General features: G+C 36.7%; 1 protein-coding gene across 3 annotated transcripts in view; it reads left to right on the forward strand.

The window, feature by feature from the left end:
• The window catches only part of PRKD3 (protein kinase D3), an 82,538-nt gene that overhangs the window by 53,901 nt on the left and 4,777 nt on the right, over positions 1 to 23,860 (forward strand). For all 3 annotated transcript variants that reach the window (XM_070574055.1, XM_070574056.1, XM_008516166.2), the window contains 8 exons: positions 2,331 to 2,408; positions 3,484 to 3,760; positions 6,832 to 6,884; positions 10,843 to 10,915; positions 11,982 to 12,088; positions 18,437 to 18,598; positions 18,835 to 18,933; positions 21,786 to 22,053. In XM_070574055.1, the coding sequence (XP_070430156.1) occupies positions 2,331 to 2,408; positions 3,484 to 3,760; positions 6,832 to 6,884; positions 10,843 to 10,915; positions 11,982 to 12,088; positions 18,437 to 18,598; positions 18,835 to 18,933; positions 21,786 to 22,053 (1,117 nt within the window). The remainder of the gene's footprint in view (positions 1 to 2,330; positions 2,409 to 3,483; positions 3,761 to 6,831; positions 6,885 to 10,842; positions 10,916 to 11,981; positions 12,089 to 18,436; positions 18,599 to 18,834; positions 18,934 to 21,785; positions 22,054 to 23,860) is intronic.

Consider the following 23,860-nt stretch of genomic DNA (forward strand, 5'->3'; position numbering starts at 1 on the left):
CTTTACAAACTGGTAGAGCAGTATAGATTCAAAAAGGATCTGGGGATATAACACCAAATGCACTATCCATGAAAGAAATAATTGATAAGCTGGACTTGATTACAATTAAAAACTTATGCTCTACAAAAGACAGTGTCAAGAGAATGAGAAGAAAAGCCACAGACTGTGAGAAAATATTTGCAAAAGAGACATCTGATAAAAGACTATTATTCACTATATACAAAGAACTCTTAAAACTGAACAGTAAGAAAACAAACAACCGAATTAAAAAATGGACCGAAGATCTTAATACATACCTCACCAAAGAAGATACACAGAGGGCAAATAAGCATTTGAAAAGATGCTCCATATTATATTTCATCAGGGAAATGCAAATTAAAACAAGAATAAGATACCACCACAGACCTATTAAAATGGCCAAAATTCAGAATGCTGACAACATCAAATGCTGATGAGGATGTAGAGCAATAGGAATTTTCATTCATTGCTGGTAGGAATGCAAAATGGTACAGCCACTTTGGAAGACAGTTTGGTGGTTTCTTAAAAAACTAAACCTGATCTTACAGTAATATGATCCAGCACTTACACTCCTTGATATTTACCCAAAGGAGATGAAAACTTACATCCACACAAACCTGCATATGGAGGTTTGTAGCATCTTTATTCATAATTGCCAAAACTTGGAAGCAACCAAGATGTCCTTCAGTAGGCGAATGGATAAATAAACTATGGCACGTCCAGATAATGACATATTACTTTGCGCTAAAAAGCAGTGAGCTATCAAGCCATGAAAAAACATAGAGGCATTTTAAAATTACTAAGTGAAAGAAGCTAATCTGAAAAGACTACATGCTGTGTGATTCCAACTATATGATATTCTGGAAAATGCAAAACTTATGGAGACAGTAAAAAGATCAGTGGTTAGGGGACGGGGACAGGTAGGGATGAATAGATGGAATACAGGATTTTTAGGGCAGTGAAAATACTCTATATGATACCATAATGATGGAAAGATGTCACTGTGCATTTGTGCAAATATGTAGAATGTACAGCACAAGAGTGAACCGTAATGTAAACTGCAGACTTTTGTGATTATGATGTGTCAATATAGGTTCATCAGTTGTACCAAATGTACCACTCTGATGGAGGATATTGATAATGGGATAGGCTATGCATGTACAGGGTCAGGGGGTATGTAGGAAATCTGTACCTTCTCCTCAGTTTTGCTGTGAACCTAAAACTGCTCTAAAAAAGTAAAGTCTTAATTTTAAAAAATAATTTAAAGACATGAAAAAAAATTCTACATGGCAAAAAACAAAAGCAAAGACAAATGATAAACTGGATCAACTCATTCTAAACAAGGATTAATTCAATTGTGTGTAAAGAGTGTCAATAAATTGATAAGAAAATGACAACATAATAGAAAAATGGGCAAAAAAAGAGTGAAGACTGTTCACAGACTAGGAAATACAAATGACTCTTAAACATGCGAGCTTGATCTTGTTTTTAATAAAAAGTACAATTTAGGGGGCTGGCCCCATGGCTGAATGGTTAAAGTTCTGTGCACTCTGCTTTGGTGGCTGGGTTGGCGAGTTTGGATCCTGGACGTGGAACTACTCCACTCATCTGCCATGCTGTGGAGGCATCCCACATACAGAATGGAGGAAGATGGGCACAGATGTTAGCTCAGGGCTAATCATCTTCAAGCCAAAAAGGAGGAGGATTGGCATTGGATGCTAGCTCAGGGTGAATCTCCTCACCAAAAAAAAATAAATAAAAAATAATTTAAAATTTCACTGAAATACCAGTTTTTATTTATTAGTGTAGCAAAGGTCAAAAAGTTTAACAACATACTGCATTAGTAAAGGTGTGAGTGAATAGGCATTCTCGTGTTGCTGATAAGACTATAGATTGGCTCAAATCTTGTGTAGGATAATTTAACACAGTCAAGCAAAATTACTTGTGCACATATCTTTTGACCTAGCGAGCCAACCTTTAGAAATTTAGTCCAAAGGTAAATCATATATCGATGTGTGTGTGTGAGATGCATATGTATTTTGCATGTGCATGCATTAAATTCTCTAAAATGATTCCCCAAAATCTAATAACATTGCTTGCCTAGCATAAGAGTAGGAGTAGGATGAGTGATGATGGGAGTCTACTTTTCATTATATATCCTTTTTATATTTTCAGAGTTTTGAACCTCATGAATTTTAAGCTTATTCAAAAGTACAGATTTATGAATAAAAATGATAGGAAAACGAAAGTACAGATACTTTAAAGGAGTCATTATTTTTGAAACTTACAGTTTTATGCTCTTTGTTTTATAGAGAAAAAGGCATTATTGGAGACTTGACAGCAAATGTCTAACATTGTTTCAAAACGAATCTGGATCAAAGTATTATAAGGTACAGATTTCACATTTTAAAAAACATGTATATTAAAATATTGTATGTTTTCTGAATGTATCTAAATAATATCCATTGGTTGTTATATTGGAATATACCTACTACAACTCTGCCTGATATGGTTTATAGAAGTACTAAGTTCTTTGTTGAAGCAACTGTCCCCCACCCCTCCTTTTCACCCTCTGTAACAGCCCTCCCACCAAAGGTAGTTTTTCATTGTATGTTTCTTTGTTTTTAACCGGCCTGTCTGGTTGCTGCTGCATTCTTTCTGGGCACTGTGATTTAGATTAGACCGTTAAGAAAGTCCCATAATTATTGCCTGTCCAGAAGAGGCCAACGTGGTATTTGCTGTTTCTCTCACCTTCCATTGTAACTCAGGCCCCAGTTCCCAAATGCTTCTTTTGGCTCTGTCTCCTTTGTATAGCATTCTTTGCTTGGCATTGCTCTACATCTCACCACGTCATAGACTGATACCAAATAAGATTGTAAATGTAGCAATTGTATGAGTAAGAAAGAGAAAAGAAACTAATGACTTGCTTTGAGCTTTGAGTTGGGTTTTTTAAAATAGGTTTTTGCCTTAGAAAGTGGACTAAACATAAATGACTGTTACAGTTTACCCCAATGGACGGAACCAGAATAGAGTGCTTAAACAACCTATACTGCCATTCTACTTTTGTTGCTGTTATTTCTGCTTCATACTTTTGGGGTTCTATCTTGCAGACAGCAGCCGGTAGAGAAGTAGCTGTTGAGTTGATTTAATGACAGTTGGAAAGTGACAAGTGTTGGATATAGTGGCAGTTGCCCTCCTAAATCCTCTCCTTCTTTGCATTCTAATAACCTGCTTCAGACTTTAATCACTGGCTTAGTTATTAGACTCTATGCTCTGCCTCTGGCATTGCTGGACATGCACATCATTCAAGGCGGATACTATCATAAGACTTGACTGTGTGTTCCCTGTGCCACATACTTGTGTTCATCTTAATGGCATTGATTAGAAATGCATGTATTTGATTTAGTGAATTTGAAAATAACAAAGATGTATTCATATTTTCCAATGCTTAATTTTTTACTTCAGGAAATTCCACTTTCAGAAATTCTCCGCATATCTTCGCCACAAGATTTCACAAACATTTCACAAGGCAGCAACCCACACTGTTTTGAAATCATCACTGATACTATGGTATACTTTGTTGGTGAGAACAATGGGGACAGCTCTCACAATCCTGTTCTTGCTGCCTCTGGAGTTGGACTCGATGTAGCACAGAGCTGGGAAAAAGCAATTCGCCAAGCTCTCATGCCTGTGACCCCTCAAGCAAGTGTTTGCACTTCTCCCGGGCAAGGGAAAGATCACAGTAAGCAATGAGCTTGGTGGTGGTTTCTTTTCCCCGTTGGTTCTTAGGCATTTTGTGGGTGTGATTGTGATTCTGTATGTATTTTTAATGCTCATTTTAAGCTTCATCTTTAGTAAGCAGTAACATTAGTTAATTCCTTTATGAAATTATGTTGGTTATAGTGTATCTATACAATCCCTAGAGCCAGGCTCCAGAGTCAGTCTCTCTATATTTAAATCCTGCTTCTGCCAACCTGCTATGTGACGTTACGTAAGTACTTTACTTCTCTGTAATAATACCTACTTTATAGGGTTGTATCTCTCTGTAATAGTACCTACTTTAAGGGTTGTCACCATTAAATGAAAGAGAACCGATAAAGTGTAGAACAGTGTTTGGCATCCATGAACTCTCATCGGATTACATAAACTATCAGTATTAATATTTTGCTTCATGGTGGGATATAAATAGGCTGTAAAGTGCTGTGGTTCACATCATACTCATAAAATCTGTGAAGTCAGAAATGCTGTATTTCTTTTAATTGAATTTAAGCATTCAGAAATACTAAAAATTTATTGAAAAACATGGTCTTTGCACCAAGAAAATTTATAAAATAAAACCTAAATTTGATAAAGGTTCAAGTGAACACTTAATCAGAAAGCTGTAGTAAAATGTTACTTTCCCCCTATTGGCATTGTGTTATTTATTGGGAAACATAATTCATTCATTAGACAGACATATTTAAATTGAAATAGGTATCAGCCAGTTTCTAAATGTATTTTATTTCAGTTCAGATATATTATTTTGTGCAGCTCTTCTTGGCATTATGCATAGGCTCTGAGCTAGAATACAAAAGAAATACAGAAAATTTAAAAGCTATTAAGAGAGATAGGAATACATACATAGGAAGTGTTACATGGTATCATAAAGCAGTAGCGTGCAAAAATCAGTAATGCATTACGCAGGAACTCAGATATGGATAGGAGGAGTAAGCAGAGACTTCGTGATTGAAAAACCTGATTTGGACCCTGACCTTGGCTCTCAAGTATGTCAGGACAGGCAGAGCTGAATGGGAGTGGGGGAGGCGTAGTGTTACTCTAGTGGAGGAGACTGGTGTGATCAAAGGGACAAAGATAATGACCATGAACATGTTTGGTGTTTAATATTGATTCTTAGAGGGAGAATGTTCTTAGAGGATATTCACAGTGCTTCTTAAGTTTTGGAGGATTTTATACAGAACTCTTGATATTCTAATTAAAACCACTGACCGTTTCCTCCATAAAATAGTCTAAGCACATACACAAATTTTATGTATAATTAGGGACCCTTCCCAAGCACATCCATGGACCTCCTCCCGATTGTTGAGAGTCCCTAAAGGCTGAATTGCAGAAGGGTGAAGAGTGAGGATTCTGGAGAATGAAAGCCCAGCTCTGCTGCTTACTGGCTCTGTGATCTAGGTCTCTACAGTTCTCTAGTCTAAAGCAGGAATAATAATAAATGGGCGTAATGCACTTAGCACACTTCCTAACATGTAAGTGATACTGTTGTGTTGTTGCTGCTGCTGTTGTGGTTCGCTGTTCACGTAACAGCCTATCTGGAGCAGAGTTCTAGGAAGCAATAGAAATTAAAACTGGATGGAGCTAGATAGTTGCAGCCTTTGAAACCAAATATTGACTTAAATTAGGAAACTGGAACTACCAAAAAGCAGAGTTTTAGACACATTAATTTTGTTGATGCTGTGCCTTTTTTGTTTCATTAATTTTTAATATTTGGATTATTTAAGATATTTTAAAATTGACTTAATATTTTTAAATGGAATTTTTCACTGTCATTTTACTTATTTTTGATGCATAGTTTTCTTACATTTCATTGTTAATGAAGTTTTATATTTTTACATTTGGGATTATAAAGGAAATTTCGTATCTTGTTTCTCTGCGTTGTCTCTGAGATTCTACCTGATTGATACCTAGTCTCTTGCTCACTTTCCGTGTTTCCCTTTTCTTTTTCTTGTCAGTTATTTCTTTTTTTTGATTTTTTTGAGGAAGATTAGCCCAGAGCTAACTACTGCCAGTCCTCCTCTTTTTGCTGAGGAAGCCTGGCCCTGAGCTAACATCTGTGCCCATCTTCCTCTACTTTATATGTGGGACGCCTGCCACAGCATGGCGTGCCAAGCGGTGCCATGTCCGCACCCAGAATCCGAACCTCCGAACCCCAGGCCGCCGAGAAGCAGAATGTGCGAACTTAACCGCTGTGCCACCGGGCCGGCCCCTCTTGTCAGTTATTTCTTTTGCTTACCAAAATAACACAGACATTTAAACATTATAGAAATAAGTAATCTAAAATGAGAAAGCCCTCCCTATACACGCATAATACCCGCCCCCCTTCCCAGTCCTTTATCACTCCCCTCAGAAAACCATTATTAACATTTGCTTTATATTTCTGGATTTGGGAAGGGCTTGAGGGAAGAGAGGGAGCCTATACTATCTGTACTGTATTGTTATTTTTATTTTCACCAAAAACATGGTCATACTCTGTGTGTTCCTTTTTGCAACTCTGTGCTATTTTATAAATATATCAGATATATTTCAATGTCAGTATATAGATTTTACCTAGTTTTAAATTTTTTTATCATGAAAGTAATGTATGCTTTTTATTTTTTAAAAAAATGCAAGTAGTATAGAAGTATATAAAGACTAAAATCTTTGTTCTCCAACCCCACCTCTCTCACTCACCAGAAGTAATCATATTTTTTGTTTGTTTTTAATTCAAATGCCGCTAATCTGCAATTTCCTTTTTGACTTAATATTATGTCATGTGCAGCTTTCTGACTCAGTACTTAAAGTTCTACACCATTAAATGTTTAAATAGTGTTCCTTTGTATGGATGTATCATATTTTATTTAACCAGTTTCTTGTTGATGGATTAATAATTGTGTATGGATGAATTTTTTTATGAATGCAATTATATTAACTACGTTAGCCAGTTTTTAAAATTTAATATGCTGTGGGCATTCACATGTCAGTAAACCTTAATATTATTAAGTCATATACTAACAATTTTGTTCTTTTCTCATGCATCATTCTTGTATTTTACAGAAGATTTGTCTACGAGTATTTCTGTATCTAACTGTCAGATCCAGGAGAATGTGGTAAGTAAAAACTACAGCTAAAATATGACAACTGGGTGATCAAAATAAGGAAAATAAGATGTGACAATCTTACTAGAGAAATAGGTTCATTGCCAAAGTATTGATCAGTTTGCCTAAAGACACTAGGCGAGATTGTGTGAGTGATAACTTCCCTGAGGAGTTCTGCTTTATGAAGGAAACTGAGATTTCTTAAATTAGGAAAGGAAAGTTAACCTTTCATAAGGGTATTAGAATATTGCAAAGTGACAGTGTAGTTCAAAGAGAATACGTCTTGTTGGGTCAGCAGGGAAAGCTTGCCAGAGGAAGTGGAACTTGAGCTATGCCCAAAAAGATGCAAAGGAGTTCTGACAGGAGTACTGAGAGGGTGAGGGTGGGGGAGCAACATTTCATGCAAACACAGGGAACAAGAGGAGCGAACAGAGGGGAGCAGGAAATGTAGGACTTGAAAGGAATTGTGACTAGATTCAGTTTAGCTGGTGCGTGTTAGGTACATGTAAGGGATTCTAACAGGGGTACTTTCTATAAAGGGCTAGATAGTATTTTAGGCTTTGCAAACCATATACAACTACTTAACTCTGCCATTGTAGTGAGAAAGCAGTCGTAGGCAGTACATAAAGGAATGAGCGTGACTGTGTTCCAATTAAAACTATTTGTGGACACTTAAATTTGAATTTCATATAATTTTCGTGTCACAAAATATTATCTTGATTATTTTCAATCATTTAAAATTTTAAAGTCTCTTCTTAGATTAGGGGCCATACAAAAAGAGGCAGCAAGCTGGATTTGGCCCACAAGCCATATTTTGCCAACCCCTGCAGTAGAAAGACATAGAAGTTAGAAAATTGTTCATTCGCCATGCATAAATTTCTCTGATAAAAATCTCTCTTCCTTTTCCACCTGGGGCATCCAGCTGTTACAGCTCTGTAATATATAACAGTCATTGGGTTTTCTAAGATTGCAGTGAAGACTAGATATCCAGTAGTGTTGTAAGAGATAGAGAATTTCAAGGACGTAGAATCTGTGTGTCTGTTGTCCTAGTGGTAGGTAGAATAGATACCAGATCCTTGGGAGAGAAAGGGGGATAACAAAAATATAAGATCACAAAGTTTGAAGAATCCTTCAGGAACTTGACATATCCATTCATAGCCGAGGAGGGAGAAGGTTCAAAATTAGTCTTTGTGAAAGAACCTTTTCTAGCATTTTTTATTTAAATAATGGATGTTCCCTTATCTAACTTAATTACAATCAGAATTTGGTTGATTAAACAAAAAATTGATTAAAGTTGGGAAGCATATAAAAATGATTCTCACAGACCTTAAAAATTTTTTATTGTAACTTAAAAACATATATATGCACATTCATTTGCTTTTGTCACAGGGCTAAGATTTTTTCTGTAAGTATGGGTCTGCTAAGTACAGTTCCAGTTTGTCTTTCTTGCATCAGCCACACCTGTAACATAGTAATGTAGTTCTGATGCTAACCACCCTGATTTTTTGCAGGCTCCATAGGTTAAGGGTGCAGTTCCCAAGAAGACTGCCTTCACTTGAGACACCAAACACAAGTTCAGGGGTCCCCAGGTTACCCACACTTCTGACCAACTGGCTACAAATTCAGAGGATTCCCATGATCCCACACTGAGGTTCAATAATTTGCTAGAATGACTCAGAACTCAGGAAAGTGCTGTCCTTACAGTTATAGCTTTATTGTAGAGGATACAAATCAGGACCAGCCAACTAAAGACACATAGGGTATAGTCTGGGAGGGTTCTCATTGTAGAGCTTCTGGGTCCTCTCCCTGGAATCAGGACATGCCACCCTCCTAGCACATTGATGTGTTCACCAGCCAGGAAGGTTTCCTGAGCCTCAGTGTCCAAAGTTTTTATTAGGGCTTCGTTATATAGGTGTGATTGATTGAATCATTGGCCCCATGATTAAACTCAATCTCCTACCCCCTTTTCCTCCCCTGAGTTTGGACTGGCTCAAAAATAATCACATGGTTGGTCTTTCTGGTGACCCTCTGCCATCCTGAGTCATCTCATTAGCATAAGCTCAGGTGTAATCCAAAGGTTTCCTGAATAACAGAGATACTCCTGTTACTTGGGAAATTCCAGGGCTTTAGAGTCTCCCTTTCAGGAACTAGGGACAAATTCTTCATTATGCAACTCCACCCATAATGCATTGTCTGTAATTTCCAATTTTCATTTCTTTAAAGTGCAACCAAGGATACTTGTAAAACATTCTGAGAACAGAATCCTCACTCCCGCAATCTGTGGTGTTTATTTTGCTCACAAGTAAATTGACAGCAATTGTTTTAGTACCTCATCTTTACAGACTTGCCAAAACTACTTAGTATTCCTAGAAATCTCTCATGTTTTGTTGACTTATATATTTATTTATATTTAATTTTTTGTAATACTTACTTAAACCATGTAATCTTTATAATAAGTATCTTTGGCATAATGTTTGGGAACAAATTCACTTTTAAGAGTTACTCATGTGGGGACTAGCCACAGCATTTGTTACAATCCTGTAGACATCAGGACATGTATGCTTTTCAGAGAGCATGGAGGGTAGAGGTTATTCTGGTGAGTGAGTAAGAAAAGGTGTTAGGATAGCCTCTGCTATAGAACTTATTTGACCCTGATATGATGCCCTGAATTATTTATCTTTTAAATGTATTTTTCTGTTTCCCCTGCCATATCATAAGCCCCTTAAGTACTAAGTCTCTTTTACAAATTAGCTACCTATCACAGAGCCCTAGTTAGAGCTCAGTAAATGTTGGTGATAATCATAAAATCAGGCATTTTTTAAATTAGAAGGGACTTAAGAGAGATAGATCAATGCCTTTTTACAGGTGAGAAAACCAAGTCCCGGGGAATTCGGTAGCTTACTTAAGATTACCTAACTTAAACAGAAATTAGGATTTGTGGAATTGCTGATTTTTATATGCCAGGCATTGGACTTGACACTTTGTATGTATTCTCATTTAATTCACTTAAAGATCCAGTGAGATAGATATTAGTATATCTACTTTGCCAGTGAGCAAATTGAGGTCTAGGAGACTCAGTTTATTCAACTGAGTGACTACCATGAGACAGACACTGGCTGGGAATGTAACACTGAATAAGACAGACATAGTCCCTGGCTTCATGGAGACTGTAGTACATATCCAAACAGAAGGGAGACCTTGACTGAAGAGCTGTGGAGGGGGTTGGAGAATGCCCTCCAAGAATATTCTGACAGCAACAACCACTACCCCCCCTCCCCAAAAAAAACAGAAGAGGTGGGAGGAAAGAAGATGGAGGAGTAGATTTGAGCTACAGACTTTCTCACACATACCCTTTTCATCAGTCTTTCAAAATTAGTCCAATCTCAGTAATATGAATCTTTGAGTTTTTCTTTCAAATCAAAGATAGCAAATCTCTTTAATAGTAAAATAGATAATACTTTATTCTCTTCTTCTTCTTCTTCTTCTTTTTTTTGGTGAGGAAGATGGGCCCTGAGCTAACATCTGTGCCAGTCTTCCTCTATTTTGTATGTGGGATGCTGCCACAGCATGGCTTGGTGAAAGGTGTGTAGGTCCACACCCCGGATCTGAATCCAAAGCGGAGTGCATGAACTTAACCACTATGCAGCCAGGCCAGCCCCTATTCTCAATTTTTTTATATTACTTTATTTTTTATAGAACACTACTTAATAAATGTTATTTTTTATTCAAAGCATTTTTTCCCCCGAAGGTCTTCTTAGAGAGTATATTATACTTGCACATTGAGAGTCATAGTATTAAAATTGGGCTTTTCTAGGACATAGAAAGCCTATGTTTCATAAAATATTTTGTTATGAAAATTACTTGCCTCTATCATAAAAATGTATTTAAGTATTTGAATGAAAAGAATCAGAGATATTGACATGTTTTTGCAGAGGTAAATAACACTTACTGCTCACTCTTTCCTAAATAGGACATCAGTACTGTTTACCAGATCTTTGCAGATGAGGTGCTTGGTTCAGGCCAATTTGGTATCGTTTATGGAGGTAAGTGACTACAGCCTTTTGCATATTATGCATACTATAGAAGATTTATGAAATTTAAAAACATCTGCCAGCTTTATGTCTTGTCACAATTTTGTCAGGTGGCTTTTTTCTCAAAGGTTGAGTTGCATCCTTTTAGCTAAGCCCTTTTCAGTATAACTGAGTATTCATTCCTTAATTTCAACTGCAAACTTCAAAAAGAGAGAAAGAATCAGAAAATGAGTTTCACAGTAGTCTTTATCTGTTGTAGCTCACACACAAAGATGTGTGTGTGGGAAAAATAAGTGGTTTGAAGTTTATGTTGGGTTGTGTGGGCTTATTTATTGAAGTGTACGCCCTACTGTTTTCCAACACAAATGGCACCATTTGTCTACTCTTGGTGTGAATGTTGTATCGTGTCTGAACACCTGAAATCTTTTCCACCTCTGTGACTTACGATACTGGCAAAGTCATTTAACTTCACTGTGCCTTAGTATCTTCATCAGTTTAATGGAGCTAATAAAACTTGACCTGCATAGCTCACAGGGTTAATATTAATTAAACCTAATATACATAAAAGTACTTTATAAGCTATGATCTAAGGTACAAAAGAAAAGTAATGTTAAACCCTTGTCCTCCCTTGATAGGACTGTTGAGTAATCTCCTAGTTGGCCTTTCTGCCTCAAGGCTTGTGGTAATATGTGGTTAAATCACTGTGCTGACTGAGTGCACCTCGAATAAAATGAATTCATTTGTACAATGCTTCTGTCCTGAAAGTGTGAAGACTAGGTCAGGGTGGTTAACTATTATTTATTTAATAAGGTAGATTATTTTTCAGCAAACAAGTTCAAATTTCCTGCCATTTCAGATAATGAAACAATCTTTATTAGGGGCAACTACTATAAAGGAAAACAATTTATTTCTTACAGGTGAGTGAAAGAGAAAGAACAAAATAAGCCAAAGAAAAGAAATGAGAGTAAATACATACCAATTTCAGTCTGTGGATAACTTAACCTCCTGGTAAAGCTTTTGTGTTGTATTGAGCTGTCAGTTGCTTCTTCTTTCTTTTCTATTCTTTTTTGAAAAATAGGAAAACATAGAAAGACTGGACGGGATGTGGCTATTAAAGTAATTGATAAGATGAGATTCCCCACAAAACAGGAAAGTCAACTCCGTAATGAAGTGGCTATTTTACAGGTAAGAAAAAGAAAAGTTGCTTTGTATTGGTTTTAATTTTTGATTTATGAATTTTTAAATTTAAGTCTATTTAGTGTGCTCATAAGAATAAAATTTGGTTCTTCTTTTGTTTTGTTTTTATCCTATGACCATTTGGCTCAGTGAGAGGCTGGTGAGCTTCTGAATTAACTCATCTTTTTTTAGAAAAGGCAAAATTAGGTTACAGTAATCTAGGAGTTACAAGGACTGCCATTATAGTAGTAGTTTGCTTAGGACACGTTTTCATAAGTAAAATCTTAACCAAAAAAACGTAAAATTTCATTCTCAATTCATCACTCTAGGAGCTCAAAATACTTTGATACTTCTCTTACCATATTTCATTAGGAGGTCATTGTACCCATCCAATTCCCACAACTGATGCGCTTGATTATTATAGCAATTACTATAAAAGTAAAGACTGCTTAAAAACGGTGTGCTTCCTAACAGTAGCATTTGTTATTTTATTAATTCAAAACTAAAGATTTAATTTTATAATGATTTAGTCCATTAAGGTATATTTTTAAAGATATATTGGTAATGACTTATAAAATAAATTACTGTGTTTTTATTTTCATCTGACATTTTTATCTCTTTAGTTTTTGGGGCATGTTATCTAGAAGATTAAAATTTAGCTTTTCTGAATATCATGAGTAATTTATAATATGAAAGTGTCTATTAATTCACTGTGTAGCTTTTGTGTAATATTTAAGAAATCATGATGATGTAATAGTTAATGCTGTCAGAGCCCCATATGCTTGTGGGTGAAGTTCAAGAAGACACAATCTAATGAACTTATGCTTCCTGGAAGAAGAAGGTAAGAAACTTACACACACATAATTCATTTTATATTTATTACATTACTGATTACGTGTAGTAACATTTGCCTCACTTTTTCAGGAGAGTGATAATCAAAAGATTGTGGTCTACAAGCTACCTGTGGTCACTTCAAGGCTGCCCTCTCCTATAAAGCTGCCTTTAAAGAGAATATTAATAGCATTCAGACTCTGTATTAGGGTTTGAATATATTGTTGAAGATCTTTTTTCATATGTAATTTTGGAATCTTTCTCATTGTCCAACTAATATGCAAAAAATAAATATTAAGGATATATTCCTAAGGCTTGATTTCTCCTTGTCACTTTGATCACAAAAACAGCTGTGAACTAAACACTGAAGCTTTTTTCATGTTATCAACTGTGGGTCATAATAACTAAATTTAGGAATTTCCAGATAATGCATAATGTAAAAACTTTATTATTATATCCTTCTGGTTATTTTCATTGATATTGCTCAACTAGAAATAGAATTAAGTGATTGTAGTATGTCTCCAAATATACTGTTTTCATCTTAAGTATAATACAATACTTTGTTGTAAATTCTCTTCAAATTGTTTATATACAATATTTACATTTTTATATTTAGTGAATAGCTTACTTTGTGTCAGAAACTATACTTAAGTACTTTTTCTCAACATTACCCAACAGGAAGATGACAGGTTCAGAGTCTGAATCTAAGTCTGTCTCCAAACCACATGCTCTTTCTACTCTATCACATTGGACCTACTGTGTGTGTGTACATGTGTACACATATATGTAAAATTTTGACTTCAGTTCCTTTGCAGTGTGTAAACTCAACAAATTTTTCTATTTATGTAAAGATCAACTTTAGCCTACTTTGTATATGAATTACAATTCTGTTTTTTCTGTTTTGCTTTAGCTTTTATTACAGTAACATTGGTTTAAAACAATATTAATTTCAGATGTACATCATTGTATTTCCAATTCTTGAATTACAGTTCTGTTAGTACAATCTGAATTAATGAATTAATGTTGGTAAATACATTTTTTAAAAGGAAACTTTCAAATAGTAACTCTTTTACTAAAATTAGTGCCACAAGATTTAGTTATATGAGTATTTCAGCTAGACTCTTTCAGATTGGTTGCAAGGAACTTACTATGCCCATACGCTCAATCACAGCACCCTTGTTCCCCTCTTCTCCCTCCACCTCTATCACCTTTATTTTCCCATCTTTGCCCTGGATTCTTCTTGTATGTAGTCCTCATCAAACAAACCTACAAACCACAAAGGCTGGCTGAACTCAGCCTAGTATTTGATGCTGGTACTGGAATCTTCATCTGCAGCTCCACTGACGTCCCTGGTTTTACTTCGCTACGTCTGCATCTTTATAAAGAAAGGACAGGGTAGAGACTAAGCATATTATTGAGACCACAGCTTTAGCCTTTCTGGTGGCAAGAAGGAAAAATTATAGAATCAATGATTTAGAAGTGGCCTCACAGTTTACCCAGGAAAGTCCAGCCTCTCTCTTGAGCACTTGGTGATAGGCTCTGTATTTCTGTCAGTTTAATAGAAATGAGGACATGACACTTTTGGACATCTGTGACTATTCTTTATTAGGCTAAACCAAAATCTCTTGAAAAAGGTTCCACTGCAGACACCACACTCAACAAATTGGATCTCTTTCCCAAATGATGGCCACAATAACTTTCTTGCTGTTCCTCAGACACACCAGACATGGTCTGAAGGATTTAGCATTGGCTCTTACCTCTGCCTAGAATGCTTTCCCCCTCCAGTATCTTCATGGCGCACTCCCCTGTCTCCTTCAAGATTTTGCCCAAATGTCGTTTCCTCAGTGAGACCTTCACATTCTATTCAGCATTAAGCCCACCTGCCCCCACTGCATCCCTTACCCTAACTTTATTTTTCCTTTCTTCATAGCACTGATCACCTCCATACTTACGTAACTGACTCATTTATTACCTATTGTCTATCTCACGTTGCTAGAATTAATAAGCTCCGTGAGATGAGAGAGATTCGTCAGTTTTGCTTACTGATGAATCCAGACTACCTATACATAGTACTAGGCACACAGCAAATACTCATTTAATATTTATTCAATAAATATACTTACGTGGGGAATTATCTATGACATATTGCTAAATCTTTAAAAAGGAAGTATGGAGTGATTCCATTTGTGTAATTTCTTAAGGTAATGTGTACTTTACATATGTTTACATACAGTTATTTATAGAGAGGATTCATACCTACCTAAACGGTCAACATGGCCACATCTGGGGAGTGCCTTGTGGGGCAGGGAAGAAATGGGGATTTTTACCATCGTTTCTTAGAGATAGAGTAATGTAAAATGTTTCTTTTGCTATTGCCTGAAGAGGGTAGTAGAGTAATGGAAGAAAAGGTGTGGCACCCTCATGGCTACCTGTCTAAGTGGAAAAACATCAGAAACTTAAGAGGGAAATTTCTAGTTTGAACATTGTGGTATAAATTCAGTATTTTCCCTTTCTCTTCTTGGAAATCACCCAAAAGCTGCAAGAAAAATGATAAACAGAAAAGCATACTATATCTTTAATAAAAATAGAAGAGAGTTCAGACCTACAAAATAGGTAGCAGTTTTTCCAAAAACAGGAGATGGAGCAGGGGCACATGCAGGAAGAGGTACCACAATAAGAACTGTTTTTCCTGGCTCTTTCTGAGATCTGCAAGTGTGCTTTCCTCTCTAGGCGCCTTCTCAGATAGAAGAAAGCCAAGGGGTCATAATCTGATAAGATTTAATTCAAGGGAAATAGATTAAATGAATTGAAGAAAGGCATTTTAACAGTGGAAGAGTGTAAACCATGCTACACAAAATAACAGCATCAACAATTTATAAAGGAAAACTAGAGACAATACAAGGAGAAACAGACACGCACATTGGTAGTCTATGACAGATGAAGTGGGCAAAAATAAGCAAAAGCATAGAAGGCCTAAACAGTATAAAGTAGATCTAACCACTTTATATTGAACTCTGTACCCTAAAAAAAAAAAAAAAAAATTGCATTAATTTAGAAAAAGCAGTAGTATGAACAGTATTTTTTGATCTTAATGCAATAAAGCTAGAAATAAATTACAGAAATCAAAAAACAAAAAGCTCCCACCACTTGAAAAATTTTAATATCTTAATTCTTGAATCAAAGAGCAAAATCAAGATTTCAGAGTATTTAGAAAATAATTATGAAAGTACCACATATCAGAGCTTTTGGACTACAGCTCAGAGAACACTTTATAACCTCAATATTAAGAGAGAATGAAAATAAATGAATTAAGAATCCACCTCAAGAAATTAAAGAATGAATGATAAACCTAAGGAAAGCAGAAGGGATTAACATAGATAAAAATGGAAATTAATAAATCCAAAAGCTGGTTCTCTGGAGTGTAGGATAACAATAAAGTAGCCAAGCTAATCAAAAAAATAAGAAAATATTAAAAAATCTTGGGGAGATGACTACAAATACTGAAAAAAATTAAGAAAGGGAATCTTAAGATACTCCCTTGTGCAAGTCTCTCAGATAAATTTGAAAACCTAGAGAAAATGATTAATTCTCTATGAAAGTATAACTTACCAAAACAGATTCCAGAGGAAATAGGACATTTAAACAAATTGAAGTTAAGAGTTTTATAGCATACTTCTGTTTTTGTGTGTGTATGAGTGTGTTTTTAAAGATGAGTGGGGAAAAAAGAAACTTGAGAGATAAGACAACTACATAGGGGACTGCAGCCACACTTCCAATCCTAAATTGATAAAAGTTATGAAATGCTGAATCTCACTGCTCACTGCCATTATTACACTCTACCACTGGGGGGTATTTCAGTCTTTTTATCTGCTATAAAATTGTGTCACTTGTTTTGCTACTTGGAACACTATGCCATAAAATTGTTTTAAATTGGTTGGTAAACAATATTTATTTTGCCCTTACTGTTCATTTTGTAAACATTTTTTAAAACACCAACCATGATTCAGACATTGAGCTAAAATGACCAAGACCTTACAGTCTGTGCCGTCAGGTAATTTTTTAGGCTAAAAAGTAAGATACGTACACACATAATACAGTACCATGGAATAAGTACTGCTGCATATATAGTGTAGTGACTGCAGTAGTCCGAAAGAGAGAATGGGGGCTAAAATTGAGGCAGTTATAGTGGGAATTGAGAGAGGATGGTGGATTCAGAAAACCTTTTAGAGATGGAATTCAACCTCACATAGGCCAAAAATACGTTTGCCCTCTTAGTATAATTAGGTACCCATAATAAGGGAAAAACCCTAAGAAAAATTTTTTTATTAATAAGGAATAAAAGGTTTAAACCACTTGGGCCAATAGAGCATATTTAAGATTGAATAGGGAGGGCCGGCCCCGTGGCAGAATGGTTAAGTTTACGCTCCACTTCGGCGGCCTGGGGTTTCGCCAGTTTGCATCCTGGGCACAGACATGGCACCGCTCATCAAGCCGTGTTGAGGTAGCATCCCACATGCAACAACTGGAGGAACCAACAACTAAAAATACACAACTATGTACCACGGGTCTTTGGGGAGAAAAAAAACATTAAAAAGATTGAATAGGGAGATTATTGAAATTACTAAAATCCAAACAGAAGAATTTAGATATATATCCAGAAATAAAGAGCCATTGAATGTTTTTGCACATGGTTGACTTCTCAAATTTGGTTTTGAGGAAGGTTTTCTTACCAGTAAAATAGATTGTTTTTTATTAGCAGAAATAGTATCACATTCATCTTCCTATTTCTCCAACCCTGGTAACACAGTAGTGCTCAGGAAATATGGGATGGTGGAGGTAAAGAGATGTGGAGGCTAAAAGAGGGAAGACCAAATTGAGATATAATGTAACGAGAATCAAGACTAGATAAGTAACTACCTTCAAAACGAAACCATCTTGAGGCCGGCCCAGTGGCGCAGCGATTAAGTTCGCATGTTCCACTTTGGTGGCCTGGGGTTCAGCGGTTCGGATCCCAGGTGTGGACCTACACACCACTTGTCAAGCCATAGCTTTGGTGGGCATCCCACATATAAAGTAGAGAAAGATGGGCACCGATGTTAGCTCAGGGATAGTCTTCCTCAAAAAAAGAAAACCATCTCTTGAGTAAAGACCTTCACACATACAGCCCCAAAGAGCTCTGTGAAATGAGCTAAAATTTGATCAACCGTTGTTGCCTATTCACAGACAGCATAAAATTAGAGTAATGTCAGAAGATTAAAAAGATGAGAAAGAAGAAAAAGTAGCAATGGATGAGGGCAATGATATAATCAAATTGCGAAGACATTCTTTCCCCCCAGTGCATCTACTCTCCAGTACAGAACTTGGAAAATCAGGATCTATGATCCTTTTATTTTATTTGCTTTTATTGTTTATTTTTCTGAGCTGTTTTTCCTTCTATGTCATGTATTCCATACAATTGCAGCACGTTGTTAGATACTTGCATAGTAAAACGATTTCTCTGGTCATATATATCCTGCAACTCTTCAGAATTTGCACCATCCTGGGATTGTAAACCTGGAATGTATGTTTGAAACCCCAGAACGAGTTTTTGTGGTAATGGAAAAGCTGCATGGAGATATGTTGGAAATGATTCTGTCCAGTGAGAAAAGTCGACTCCCAGAACGAATTACTAAATTCATGGTCACACAGGTATTTTAACTCTTTTTTGAAACTAGAGAATAATTAAAAACTAAGAGAATTAAAGAGCAGTGCTTATACATATCAGGATATTGTGGGAATTGTTAACCTTGAAGAACAGAATAACACTTTTAGTTAAATCTTACTCAAATATAGTGGACTTTTCAAATTACACATTCAAGGGGGTCAGAAAGGGGTTACCTATGATTTTTCCAGGCTTTGAAAAAAGTCTATTTCTTCAATAACAGATACTTGTTGCTTTGAGGAATCTACATTTTAAGAATATCGTGCACTGTGATTTAAAGCCAGAAAACGTGCTCCTCGCATCAGCCGAGCCATTTCCTCAGGTGAGATCCTCTCTAGAACCTTTTTAAGGGTCGTTTTAAGTGTCTGGACAATATTACAAAGTACCCACATAATGAAAGGCAGTGCTGTAAGGTCACACATAACCATCTTACAGAAATGAACTTTTAGCCTGTAACTGCCAGTGAAGATTAATATCTGAATAAGTTGAATTCAGATTTCACTAATTATATTATTTTCATTAAGGCTTTGTAGACTTAACTAGATCTCAAGGAATAACTTCTTGCACATAAATTGCTTACAGTTCACTTCTCCCTGAGGGTTGCGAATGAAATGGGGAGAATCAATCAGTTGGTGCTTGGTGCCCAGGACAAATTCCCTATAAAACAAAACAAATTACGGGGTTTCTCCCTGAAATGGGAGGTACTAGATTTTGGTTGAGGCAGGCAGCCAACTCCTCTTCCTTTTTAGAATACTCTATTTCAAACATTTTCACCAAAGCCTACATAAGAATTACATTTCCCATCACCACCAGTGCTCAGACATTTATGACAATATCATGTATGTAATGTGTCTTATGTGTAATGCACTGATTCTGTCTTTTACTTGGTTAAATATCATTTCATTTAAAAGTGTTGATCGTGATCCAAAACTTAAAAATGGATCATAACCCAAAGTTTGAAACAGTTGTCCTGAGAAATATATGTTAGTGGTACCTATGAATGTGTTTCATGATTGTCATTGATGATTGCTCCAATCAGCTAGAATATCTTTTGCCAAACTATTCTTTATGTACATTTAACACATGCACAACTAGACAAATGGCTAAAATAAGGACCACAGATGGCTATTTCACTTGGTAAATACAACTCAAATTATCCTTCAAAGAAAGCTACAATCGTGCGCCACATAATGATGTTTCTGTCAATGGTGGACCTTAGTAGTCCTGTAAGATTAGTACCATATAGCCTAGGTGTGTACTAGGCTATACCATCTAGATTTGTGTAAGAACACTATGATGTTCGCACAATGAGGAAATTGCCTAACAACGCATTTCTCAGAATGTATCCCTGTTGTTAAGTGATGTGTAGTTGTATTTTTTAAAATATTCAACCTTTAAAAAAGTAATCAAATTCTTTCTTTTATAATGCTTGTGTGGTTAAAAGTGAATCGCTATCATTGTGAGATCAAAAAGGGTTCCCTAATAGTTGGTGCAATGTTCTAAATAAAGTGCTTCCATGTATTATCTCATTTGTTCTTCCAAATAGTATGGGCAAAGGATGCACACCCCTACACCTAAGGCTACGACTCCAACTTTCTGACCTCTGTGTTAGTGATCCACCTTGTTCCCGTTAGGAGCAAAGGGAAAATAACATCATTTACTTGATACTCTTTTTTGCTCAAGTGCTGGCCACAGCCACACTTCTTCATTCAGTTGCCAAACTGCCAAGTCATCTTTACTTTATCAAGACGTTAGCTGAAGTAGGGCATTTAACAAAAAAAGAGAGTTCATCTTTCTTCAAGGCAAATAATGTTATTCTTCAAAGGCTCAAATAGAGAAACAGCCAAATTCAATGCCACAGAATAAATATTATCATAAAAACGTGTGAGGATCCATATCCCAGAAACAGCAGGCAGCATTAGAATACACCTTCATCTGCTTTCAAGTCACTATCTGTACCACTTGTTTGTAGAGGCGAAATATCCTTTTCTCTCAATTTATCTTAATGCTGCTTCTGAAGACATTTTGTGAGTTGGCATTTCCTCTGCAAAGTACTTGTCATTTGCTTGTTCAGCATGGACGCATCATTAGATATCGCCCAAATCTGAAACTCTACTAGAAGACAGGCAGCAAGATAGTGTTCTGCCAAGCTCACACAGTTCCAGAACTCTCTTCCCAAAAGGACATGGTAGTGACTGTGGCTACTTCAGATATAACTTTTTTCAAATCTAAACATCTAACTAGCAATTTGTTCCATAGTCATAGAAAAGTCTGTTACTCTTATTCTTTTAGGCAATCTCTAGCATTACTCTTCTACTGGCCACATTAATAGTTACCTTTAATATACTTCAATTTTATTTACTTGCCAATTTATAGTATCCTTGGGAAGAGAGATTCTAGGATTAAGCAAAATAAAGGGTAAGTTTCTAAATATCGTGTCTTACTTTTCATTCAGCAAATGTTTATTGGGTACGTTTATGTCCAAGCACTATGAGGCCACTGAGTACTCAAAAGTGAAACACACAGTTCCTGCTCACAGATAACAGAAAGTGATCTTAAAAGCCAAATGAGGGGCCGGCCTGGTGGCGCAGTGGTGATGTTCTCGTGTTCTGCTTTGGCAGCCCGGGGTTCGCCGGTTCAGATCCCAGGTGTGGACATGGCACCGCTTGGCAAGCCATGCATGCTGTGGTAGGCGTCCCACGTATAAAGTAGAGGAAGATGGGCATGGATGTTAGCTCAGGGCCAGTCTTCCTCAGCAAAAAGAGGAGGATTTGTGGCAGATGTTAGCTCAGGGCTAATCTTCCTCAAAAAAAAAAAAAAGCCAAATGATAAAAAATCAGCACCCTCCATTTCATTAAAAAACTGAACACTTACAACATCAGTCTGGTATCTGGCATTCTGCAAGCTAGATTTCAAAAGTGGCTTTTTGAAATAAGCAATAGGAAAGCTTTTCACACTATGTTAGTAATGGATCACAGGATTATAAATGTATTTGCCTTTCGGGAAAAGGGTATTTTATAATTTCCCTATCTGCAATCATTTATTTGACATTCATAATCAATATAGTTGGCAAGTGTGTTGAAATAATACAGTATCATATTTAGGGACAGGTATGTATATAGAAATTGATATATATATATATATATAAAATTAACATCATCCTTTGATTTCTAGGTGAAGCTGTGTGACTTTGGTTTTGCTCGCATCATTGGTGAAAAGTCATTCAGGAGATCGGTGGTAGGAACTCCAGCGTACTTAGCTCCTGAAGTTCTCAGGAGCAAAGGTTACAACCGTTCTCTAGATATGTGGTCAGTGGGAGTTATCGTCTATGTGAGCCTCAGTGGCACGTTTCCTTTCAATGAAGATGAAGATATAAATGACCAAATCCAAAATGCTGCATTTATGTACCCACCAAATCCATGGAGAGAAATTTCTGGTGAAGGTAAAAAAAAGTTTCAGCTTTGTGCCCTTTAGTCTCAAAATCTTTGTGATCCCAAATCAGCCTGTCTCTTCTGACTTGTCTTTTTAATATCTCCTGTTCAATCTTCCAAATTCAACTGGGTACCAATTTTTGAGTACTCTTGCTTTTACATTGTCTACAGTTCCCAGGCATAGCACTAATCCAGGCCCCGATCACCTCACTCTGAAACTACTAAAATATCTTTTTCACCGTCCTACCCGTTAGACTCTCTTTTCCGGTAGTTCCCAGTCACCACTGCCAAGTCCATCTTCAGGAAACACGACTTTCATCTTATTCTGCTCCCAAACACTCTGGCCTCCCTTTAACCACATTGCAGACAGTAAGCTGGTGCTGCGGCCCGAGCTTACCCTCTTGCCTCGTCTCCCACTATTTCCCTACAGAAACCTAATTGCGTACTTGCTTCTAACTTTTCTGTGTTTTACTTAAGCCTTTCCCCTGCCTACAGTCCCTCCTCCTTGCTATTGAAATCCTTCCAGTCCTTCAAGGACCCCTTAGCTTGTGGCTCATCTGTGAATTCTTCCCCGAACCCCTGCTTTAAACTCTAAGATCTTCTTAGGCTACTAGCTGGGCGTATTCTTCCTTAAGTAATCTATCTTTTCAGTTACTTTCCTTATCCTCAGAACCAGATTGTAAGCACTTTGAATGGAGACTTGTAGCTCAGGTTCTTTATACCTAGAAGGAGCTTTATATTCACTAGACACTCACCAGTTTGTTTTCAGCTCTCCTATGGACTAATGCTGGGAAGCTTTGTAGATATTTTTTTCCTGCCTGGTGAAGGCTTTTGAGTGTGCAACCCCTGGTTCTGTACCCATCAAGAATGACTTGCTTGGCCCTCTTTAGTGTACTGATACTGACAGGAAGAGCACACCACTTAAAACCTTATCTAACAGTCCCAGAGAACTTAATAGAACCACTTCTGGGCAATACCCCCACCTGGATTTAGTCAGCCATTGGGACAGGGGAGTTCTTCTTGTTTTTCCAAAAAGCAAATCATAGGGATTAATAATCCATTTAACTAGGAAAAATTTGAAGAACAACATGTACATTAGCAGGCTCACATGGTAATGAATGCAGCCACCTGAAGAAGTACATATGAAGGTTTCTGGATGTTACCAAAGTCATCTTAGCATTTCTGGAGCAGCGTGCTCTGCAGACCTCTTAAATCAGAATCACTTGGTGAGTTTATTAACAGGAAAACCCTTGGTTATACCCTACAGATTCAGATTCACCAGTTGGAATGATACGCAGGAATACATTTTAATAAATACCCCAAATGATTCTGATGCACATGGTGGACCACCATTTAGGGAAGAATGGATGAAGGTTTGAAGTATTTGGAACACAGATAATTAAAATACTTAGGGAAAATCTTTGCTAGTTTTGTAGTATATAGAAGAGAAATACAACTAGTATAAGTCTTTCATCTGTGTCATCCTTGGGTCCAGGCCTTAGTCTCAGTATTTCAAACATATCATTCCTTGGGGCTATAAGCAGTATGTAGTTAGGTGGTTGCTTTGGTTTTGCAGTTGGTCTGTTTCTCCAAATAATTGGATAAAATATGTATACCAAGGTCTCACCACAAACACCACAACACCATGAACTTATTTGTTAAAGCCTGCTGAGCAGGAACTTCTGGTAATGAGGGATCACCCCAGTCTAACCATGTCTGTAGAGAAAAGGCAGTAGCTTTGGCTGCTTTTCCAGACCAAGCCAGGGACTGGAGAGCAACATGGTGTCATGGGAGGGGGGAAAAAAAAGAAAAATCAGC

The sequence above is a fragment of the Equus przewalskii genome, chromosome 14 (genome assembly GCF_037783145.1).
Source record: "Equus przewalskii isolate Varuska chromosome 14, EquPr2, whole genome shotgun sequence".
Lineage (NCBI taxonomy): Eukaryota > Metazoa > Chordata > Mammalia > Perissodactyla > Equidae > Equus > Equus przewalskii.